The sequence below is a fragment of the Lycium ferocissimum genome, unplaced genomic scaffold (assembly GCF_029784015.1).
Source record: "Lycium ferocissimum isolate CSIRO_LF1 unplaced genomic scaffold, AGI_CSIRO_Lferr_CH_V1 ctg13842, whole genome shotgun sequence".
Taxonomy (NCBI): Eukaryota; Viridiplantae; Streptophyta; class Magnoliopsida; order Solanales; family Solanaceae; genus Lycium; species Lycium ferocissimum.
Window position 1 is genome coordinate 13,918 of NW_026715112.1, and position 10,465 is coordinate 24,382.

General features: G+C 41.6%; 1 protein-coding gene across 1 annotated transcript; it reads right to left on the minus strand.

The window, feature by feature from the left end:
• Positions 1-356: 356 nt before the first annotated feature.
• On the minus strand, positions 357-1,384 carry LOC132042177 (uncharacterized). The gene is made up of 2 exons (XM_059432793.1): positions 1,049-1,384; positions 357-473 (listed from the first exon to the last, which is right to left on the minus strand). Exons 1-2 carry the CDS (start codon positions 1,382-1,384, stop codon positions 357-359), a joined length of 453 nt encoding a protein of 150 aa, XP_059288776.1.
• Positions 1,385-10,465: the final 9,081 nt, after the last annotated feature.

Consider the following 10,465-nt stretch of genomic DNA (forward strand, 5'->3'; position numbering starts at 1 on the left):
CAAAACCCCCAAATTAGGCATAAGACCTAGTTTTTCCATATTCAATTTCTTAACTCAAATGGAATATTAAAGCTTATTAGTTACTAATTAATGAAATTCCATGCTTAGATAAGTCAAATCCATCAATTAATCTTGTATTTGAAGCCTAAAATTCAAATAACAAAGTTAAAGTTAAGACTCATCTTCTTCAATTAGTTTTCTAGATTCCCACCATTGATTCAAGCTTAGGAATGATAAATAATGGATAACAAGGCTAGAGAGACTTACCCAAAGAAGAATCCACTCTGAAACACTTCAAATCTCCCTTAAGACACTTTGGAAAAATAATTTTGGGAATAGGAAATGAAGGTTTTAACTTAAGCATTTAATGATTCTGGAACAGCATCTTCCGCTCCAGCAGAAGATGGTATGCTACCGCGCATCTGCCACAACAGAATTCCGTCTGCTGGGCCGGATTCCCAATCTCCTGAGGCCTTCCAGATACAAACCAGACATGTACACACACATAAAAACAAGCTACGAACTCACTCGTGGTCTTAGAATTCCTATCAGAGGTCTAATTGAGAAGGTCAACACCCAATGGCCAAAAGCCAACTCTCCAACCAATAACCGAAAACAATGCCGAGTGCCTCGAGAACCGAACTGAACATTCCACCAAGTCATAATCGACCCTCCGGACCTCATGAAATCGACGAATTTCTGAAAAAAGTCCATCTACCCAAAAGTAAACTATCGGTCAACCATCTTTTACTTTAAGGTTCTATTTCTCATAAATGATTATAAAACTCGCCCGATTACTTCGGGAATCATGCCAACCATCCTTCCAGTCAAAATAGTACTAACATGGCTCGGGGAAGGGTCAATAGAGGTAAATGGGTCAAAAGCATAATAATGACCAAACGAGTCGTTACATTAGATACCAATTAAACAATCATTCGTCCTTGAACGACAACGGAAAAGGGTCGATAAACAACTTGGGATATCTAGTACGCATATCGGACTCGGTCTCCCATGTGGCCTCTTAAAAAAGAAAGTGCTTCCATTGCACCTTAACTGATGCTACCTCTTTTGATCTCAATTTTCTCATTTGCCTATCCAAGATCGCTATAGGATCTTCCTCATAAGACAAATTCTTATCAAGCAACAGGGAGTCCCAACGAATGATATAAGAACCGTCTGAAGGGTACCTCTTCAACATAGAAACATGAAATATCGGATGAACACCTGACAGGCCTGGTGGCAAAGCTAACTCATAAGCCACCACACCAACACTAGGAAGAATCTCAAATGGACCAATGTACCTTGGCCTCAACCTACCCGTCTTCCCAAATCGCATGACACCATTCATGGGTGAAATTTTCAGAAGAACCTGCTCACCCTCCATAAACTCCAAGTCTCGGACCTTCCGATCCGCATATACCTTTTGCCTACTCTGAGCGAAATTTAAGCTTTTCCTGAATCGGCTTCACCTTGTCCAAAGACTCCCTCAGCAAATTTGTACGACAAGGTCTCACCTTAAAAGCATCAAACTACCCAATCGGAGAACGACATCTCCTACCATATAAAGCCTCGAATGGCGCCATATCAATACTCGAATGGTAGCTATTGTCGTACGCGAACTCTACCAATGGTAAGAATTGGTCCCAATGACCCCCAAAATTAATAACGCAAGCCCTCAACATATCCTCAAGCACTTGAATAGTCCTATCGGACTGACCATCAGTCTGTGGATGAAACGTGGTGCTAAGATCTAACTGAGTACCCAACTAACTCAGCAAAGTCATCCAGAAATGGGAGGTAAACTGAGTACCTCGGTAGGAAATGATGGAAATAGGAACCCCATGCAATCGCACAGTCTCTTATGTATAAATATTGTCCAACCTCTCTACGTTATAAATAATCTGAACTGGGATGAAATATGTAGACTTAGTCAACCTATCCATAATGAACCAAACCGAATCATACTTGCCCAGGGTCTTCAAAAGACCTACAACAAAATCCATGGCTATCCTCTCCCACTTCTACTTGGTAATGGGCATTCTCTTAAGCACACCGCCAGGTCTCTGGTGCTCATACTTTACTTGCTGGCAATTCAAACACTGAGCAATGAAATCTATAATATCTCTCTTTATACTGCCCCACTAGTAGTCTTTGTCTCAAATCACGATATATCTTAGTCGCACTCGAATGGATAGAATACCGAGAACTATAAGCCTCCTCTAATATCAAGCGAATTAGACCACCTATACGAGGAATGTATACGCATTATTTGATCCTCAAGACCCTTTTATCATTAAGAACGGCCTATTTGGTCTCACTACTCAACCCCTTATCAAGAATCTTACATAACTTAGCATCATCGAACTGTTATGCCCTGATCTACTCTAAGATACATGACCTCACCTCAACACATGCTAAAACCCTGATTGAATTCGAAATATCGAGTCGCACAAGACTGTTAGCCAAAGTCTGAACCTTCATGGCTAAAGGACGCTCTGAAGCAATTAACTGAGCTAAACTGCCCATACTCACTGCCTTTTGGCTTAATGCATCAGCTACCACATCGGCTTTGCCCAGATGGTATAGAATGGTTATATAATAATCCTTAAGTAGCTCCATCCCTCTACGCTGTCTACAATTGAGATCTATCTTATTGAACGTATGCTGTAGACCGCGGTGATTGCTGAATACCTCATAATGGACCCCATACAAATAGTTCCTCCAAATCTTTAAAGCGAAGACTACCACTGCTAACTCCAAATCATGAGTAGGGTAGTTCTTCTCATGAATCTTCAACTGCCTAGAAGGATAAGCAATAACCTTTCCCTCTTTCATCAACACAGAGACCAAACCAACACCCGATGCATCACAATACACGTAGAAATCATTACCCTCTATGGGTAATGCCAAAATCAGGGTTGTAGTCAACAAGGCCTTGAGTTTTTGGAAGCTCTCTTCACAAGCATCGGACCACTGGAAAGGTACCTCCTTTTGAGTCAATCGAGTCAGGTGAGAAGCAATCGAAGCAAACCCTTTCACAAATCGGCGATAGTAACTAGCCAAACCCACAAAGCTATGAATCTCGATCATTGATGTGGGCCTCGCCCAATCTCTAATAGCCTCAATCTTTATTGGATCAATCATAATCCCATCCTTTGACACCACATGGCCCAAGAATACCACTGAATCAAGACAAAACTCACGCTTAGAAAACTTGGCATAAAGCTGCTTTTCTTTTAATAACCCAAGAGCAATCCTCAAATGACGCTCATGCTCTTCCTTGCTCTTCGAATACACCAAAATATCATCGATGAAGACTATGATGAAGGAACCCATGTATGGCTAGAAAATGCCATTCATCAAATCCATGAAATATTCTAGGGCATTCGTAAGCCCAAAAGACATAACAAGGAACTCATAATGACCATATCGAGTCCTAAAGGCCGTATTCAGAATATCCTCGACCCGAATCTTTCGCTGGTGATAGCCTGAACTCAAATCAATCTTGGAGAACACAGAAGCACCCTGAAGTTTGTAGAACAAGTCATCAATGCGGGGAATAGGATACTTATTTCGAATGGTGACCTTGTTCAACTAGCAGTAATCAATACACATCCGCATCCTCCCATCGTTCTTCTTCACAAATAGCACTGTAGCGCCCTAAGAGGAGACACTCAGTCTAATAAAACCCTTACTAAAAAGATCCTACAATTGCTCATTTAACTATCTCAACTCGGCCCTGTCACGACCCAACCGGAGGGCCGCGACGAGCACCCGGTCCTAGCCCACCTGGGCACCCCTTAACATACTTATACATCACATCTAGGTGAGCCACATAGCCAAATCATGCTTTTCATTCATCATCATTCTAATCTCATTGGGCAACAACACATCTATATCATCATTAGCAACTATGCCCATATAAATGTACATAAGCCGACAAGGCTATCCCAATAATATCCCAAAATATAAGCCGACAAGGCCAAACATATCTAACTATATACACATGTCTACGAACCTTTAAGAAAAATACGTCATATCATAACATATGGGCGGGACAGGACCCCGCCGTGCCTATGAATATGTACACAAAAGAATCTATACCAAAAGCTGTAGCTCCGAATGAAGTGGAGCTCCGCTATGTAGTCCCTGAGAAATATGGCTATGGATCGAGTCTGTCTCCCTGGCCACCTGCGGGCATGACGCAGCGTCCACAAACAAAAGGACGTCAGTACGAAGAATGTACTGAGTATGTAAAGCATGATCAATATCAATATGAAAGCATAATAGATAACATATGAAATAGCATAAGATGGGAGATAATAGCATCATTGTCATAGCACTTACTTGCTTTCCAAAGGGACGTTCCATTTCTATTGCATATTCGTGTACATACAGTCATATTCGTACTCATTTACCTTTCGTATCAATTTTTGTATTCATATTGATATTTCCTTTCATACTCATGCTCATATCATATACATTACATATGCATAGCCTCTACTTGGCATTTACATATACTTAGCATATTTGTACTCACATTGATGTCATATGCATAGCATATTCGTACTCATATTGATGTCATATACATAGCATTTATATAGCATACCCGACCACGTAGGTTCGGTGTTTCACATAGCCGGCCCTACTAAGGCTCGTTGTCATACCTAGCCCTACCAAGGCTCGTGGTTGTTCGTACCCAATCGTGGTGCGCGCGCGCATCATTGTATAGTATATATATATATATATATACATATTCACTATATTCTGCCCGGCCATATAAGCTCGGGGTTCACAATAGCCACTCATGGGCACACATGCATATAAACTCATAATTATCTTTAGCCTTTTTACTATCGTCATTCATTACATTCTATCTTTAGAGGATTACTCATCGTATAAGAAATTTAGTACAATCGTATCATATTGAGCATCATAAGCTTCGTAGCTTCTAGAGATAGGATCATTGGAGAATATCGTAGACTCGTAGAAGGATAAATATTTGGCCAAAGAACTATGCCTTATTAAAGAAGGGTTAGCCTTACATACCTTTCCGTGCAACTATTCTATCACTTGTACGTTCTTCTTCAAGGCTCACGTTCTACCTTCATTGAAGTGCATACTCATATTAGGTAATGGATAGCTTAGCATTCATGACTAATTCTAGAGAAAATTGGACAACATCTCCTTTATTTATATGACTTCCTCCATATCATATATCAACTCCCAAACATGAATAACAACATTCACAACGTCATCACAATAGCCTCTATTCAACTACATTATCCCTACCTCATAATTCACTTCAATTCATCCATATTCATGGTCATATCACATAATTTCGTTCATTCATAGTCAAGGTCTATTCCATGTTCTCAACATCATTTATAACATGATTATATTCATGATGTATCAAGATTCATAACTCATTCCAAACATCTATTCAAAAGTGATACTATTCACACATTCATAACCCATTTCCTATTTCCTTATGTAGTCCAAGTGTTTTAACTTTCAACTACTTTAAATAACATGGAGATGTCATGAAACTTACCTTAGATGGTGTAGGATTGAACCTTGGGTGCAATTTCCTCACTTGAGCAAAACCCTAGTTGTTCCTTCACTTGAATTCCCTGCTTTTGATGAACTTTAATGCGTTTTCTCACTTTGATTCACTTGGTTTGATGATAAGAACCTTTGATTTCCCTTGGATTCTTGTTCATGAGATATATGTAAGGTTCTAGAGACTTTAGAGAGAAGTGAGAAAGTGTTGGAATGAAATAATGAAGTTGGAATCACATTTAAAGACTTGAAACAATTCAGCTCGTCGGGAGTTCCACGGACTGTTCCACGGTCCGTGGAACATAGTGCTGTCTGTGGTTCTGGTCGTGGTTCACGATCAGCCAGCCACCACTTCTGCTGGCAGTTCCACGAACCCATCCACGGTCCGTGGATCATGGTGCTGTCCGTGGAACATGGTCGTGGAACTCACAGTTCCACCGAAGTTGTTCCCGTCGCCTCGTTTGATCTCCAATCCTTATGGAACCTTCTTAGCACTTGTTTATCACTTCATTAACAATCTAAGGGGGGTTATAACTCTTCCCCATAACATCATTAAGTGATCATTAACTAGCTACTTGTAAATCCTTCTGATACTTATCGTATACATTGTCTTCTCTTGGCAACTTTCTCGTCTAACATCGAATGACTTTCAAATCTTATTTAGAATCATCGAATGCTATTTCTTACTTATTGAAACATCATATACTTCGTGCTCTTCATTAGCCTATTCACTGTGCATCAATCGAAAATTTTTCCGGCTCTAAATCAATATAGAAGTCAATGTCACGATCGGGTGGCATACCCAACAAATCTGTAGGGAATACCTCCTCTAACTCGCTCACAACAGGCACAAACTCAAGTGACGTAGTGTCGGCACCGGTATCACGAATATGGGCCAAGTAGGCCAAACACCCCTTATCAACTAACTTCTTCGCTCGGATATATGAAATAATCTTCTTCGAGGAGGGAGTAGGAGTACCCCTCCACTCAAGTCTAGGAATACATGATATAGCTAACATGACTGTCTTGGCATGACAATCCAAGATTGCATGGTAAGGGGATAACCAACTCATGCTCAAAATGATGTCTAAATCTACCCACGTTTCATAACCCATAAAAGTAACTAAAAAAGATCTATAGACTCGATCAACCACTACCGAATATATAATCGGAATAGACACGTGAATAGCTACAACAAGTTGGTCACAAGAAAAATCCCAACCCACAGAATGAAAAGAAGACACATAAGAGCAAGTAGACCCTGGATCAAATAAGACTGAAGCTGCCCAATGACAAACAGAAATGGCACCTGTGATCAAAACATCTGACGCCTCAGCCTCTGCCCATTAAGAAAAGCATAACAATGGGCACCACCACGACCATTATGGCCGGACTGAGCTCCTCCGCTGGAAGCCTGAGACCACATCTACCAGACTAATATCCATCCCTAGAGGACTGTGAACCACCGCGGCCTTTCTGAGCACCGCCTCTACCTGAAGAACCATCGGCTACCAGAAGATGCCGGAGTCCTAGGGGTCTGGAATCTGGAACCCTGCTGGGCCCCACTCTATCTCGAACTGGGGCACTCTCTAGCAATGTTCCCAGTATCACCACATACATAGAAAGCTCTAGATGGCAGAGGCTGAAATACTAAAGCTGAAGAATCAGAGTAACCACCTCGGTCGGCTGGCCGAGAATAAGAGCCTCCAAAAACCTGCCTTGAACCATAACCACTCTGCCTCGAAGGACCACCTGAAGAAGTCTGTAGCACTGACTGAATAGGGTGGCGAGAATGTGGATGATGTGGCATGCTAAATGGCCCCCACCTTTAGAATTCTACCCACTGTAACCACCATACCGGCGGGGCTTCCTCTCACTACCCCTACTAAGGGCTCGGGCCCTAGTTGACCTAACACTCGCAGCATGGTCCACTACGGACTGAAAGGAAGCATTTATGGCGACAAGCTGAAGACACATCAACTGCATAACATAATGCGCCAAGGACAGAAATCGGGCCTCATACTCAGCTACAGACATACATCTCTGATGTAGGTGGATAATCTAATCTCTCCTTTGGTCCCTCATAGTATGAGGAACGTACTTCTCTAGAAAAGCCTGATGAAACTGCGTCCAAGATAGTGGAGGCGACCCAACGGGCTAGCAATCGATAAAAGTCCTCCACCAAGTCGTCACGTCCCCACGCAACTACTAGGACACGTATTCAACCCCATGGGACTCAGTAATCCCCATCTTATACAATCTCTCATGCATATCGGTTACAAACTCATAAGAATTCTAAACAGCGACCAAAGAATCGGGGCAGCTCCATCATCAGAAATATACCAATCAGCTCCTAATCTCCAACGGGCCTAGGAGCCCCAGCACGGACTGGAATCCCATCAATCTAGGAGGCAATGGCAGTAGCAGGCTGCATTCTCAGAGTCTATCCCAGCTTAGGAGTCTGCGCAACTACTCTAGCATGTGATCCTCCTGGAGTAGTTGTACTACCCACGACATACTGTCCATCAAGATGTAGTAAAGTATGAGCCATGGTATCCTGAAGCACCGGAGTAGAAATCACCTCAGGATGAGACTAGGCTGGTCCCTGCCCTGCCTCAACTACATGCTCACGTGCAGGCTGGCATTCTGGCTAACGCTCTGGCTGGCGCTCGGGCGATGCTGATCTAGCTTGCCTCCTTCCAGCCATAGGGGCCTCGCCCCTAGCTGATGCTACACCACAACCTCTGGCACGACCGTAGCCTCTAGTGCTACCTTATCCCCATGCTCCGGCTCCAACAGCGAGCTTGGGCATCTCGTCCCTAGCAATGGTAGTGCGCGTCTTCACCATATGTGAGAGAATAGAAGTAAATCACTAGATACCAATTTGAATAAAGTAGCACGAAATAATGAAAGAATTCGAAGTTTTCTGAATGTTATATAGCCTTTCGCCGATAAGTACGGAGCTCATCATACCGATCCGTAAGACTCTACTAGACATGCTCTTGTACTTATAGACGGGGTAACCTAGGGCTCTAATACCAGCTTAACATGACACAAATCACTAATCGTGCGAACACCTACCCTTTCCCACCTGGTAGGCGAACCCTATCACGACCTAATCAGAAGACCGTGACGGGCACCCGGTGCTAACCTACCCGGGCACCTCTCATCGTACATTCACATTCACATCTTGGCGAGCCACATGGCCTATTCATAATTTTTATACTCCATTAATACGAATCTCATTAGGCAATGACACTTCTATATCAAAATCAACAACTATGTCTACATCTATATACACGAGTCGACGAGGCTAAGAAAATATTATGCAGAATATGAGCCGACAAGGCTAAAAGACATCTAGCTATACACAACTATCTACGAGCCTCTAAAGAGAGTATGTAACATCATATAGACAGGATAGGACCCCACCATGCCCATATGTATGTACATAAAAGAATAATACCAACAGCTCCTCTATGCAGTCCCTGAACAAGTAATCTATGGATCAAGTCTGCCTCCCTATCCACCTGCGGGCATGACGCTGCGTCCATAAAAAAAAGGACGTTAGTACGAATAATGTATCGAGTATGTAAAGTATAATCAACATCATAATAGAACCATAAGAAATAACATAAGATAGGAGGGTCATGAGATAATAAAGCCATTTGTGCCTCTAATGACAATCATCATGTTTTCTTACCCTTTTTCCAATAGGAACCTTCCATTTCTAATGCTTACTCATATATTAGTACCATACCCAACCATAAAGGTTCGGTGTTTCACATACCCAGCCATGACAAGGCTTCGGTGTTATGGAAAACTGGCCCTACCAAGGCTCAGTGTTATCCGTACCTAATTGCAGTGGTGTGCACGCAGTAGACGTCATATCCGGCCATAGAAACTCGGTGTTACACAATAGCCATACATACTTATACATGTATACATAAGATTCCATAAGTATCATCAACATCATCATCATCATCGTTTCCATTAAATCTTTCCTCAAAGGATCACCTATCATACAACGAAGGTAATGGTATCATGAGAATACCAAGTATCATAATCTTTAGTAATTCTAGGGATGAAGTCATTTTGAAGATATTATGGAACTCATGTGAAGGTATATAGTAACGGGATCACGCCTTAAATAAAGAAGGGTTAGCCTTACATGCCTCGTCGTCTTCTTAACTACTTAACGTTCACCGTCGAGCTTGAGAAATCTACATTTAGAAGGATTCATACCATGGATAAGCCTTTAAAGATACTCTTAAATCCAAACTAGAATAATTCACGAGCTAACGAAAATTGGGCAGCATTTCCCCTATTTCATCGACTTCCGTCATATTACAAAACAACTCCCAAGCAACCATAATAACATCCACAATATCATAATCAAGTAATCACATTCCCTTACGTCTTTAATATTCATTCCCATGTTCGACTTATACTAACAACAACACAACAACCCTTTGCACATTTTCATACAACACTTCCTCATCATCATTATTGCCTTCCATAACAAGATTATATCCATATTGTACTAAGAATGATAACTCAAGTTAGCTTGCTACTCAAAACATCATGAAATCTATATTTAAGCATCATTTTCTACTTCCTTTCCTCATCCAAGTTATTCAACAACTAAACATTCTTAACAACATGTAATAAACATGTAAACTACCCTTTTATCTCATAGGAATGAGCTTTGGAGCGTATATCAGCTTGTGCAAAACCCTAGCTACAATACCCAAGTAAATCTTGAAATCTACTAACCCTGGGGAGTCTTCTAACACATGAACACTTCTCTTCTTGCTATTTTATCTTTGATTTCTCTTGGGTTGAGTGTAAAATACTTGGAGAAGGGTTTTGGAGCTCTCAAGACTTTTAAAAGTGGGAAAAA

Excerpts from the sequence above, each read along its gene's own strand:
- LOC132042177 (XM_059432793.1), bottom strand. The coding sequence starts at position 1,384 with ATGGAGGGTGAGCAGGTTCTTCTGAAAATTTCACCCATGAATGGTGTC. Across the intron at positions 474-1,048 it reads AAGAGGTAGCATCAGTTAAG|GCCTCAGGAGATTGGGAATC; the intron begins GTGCAATGGAAG and ends TGTATCTGGAAG.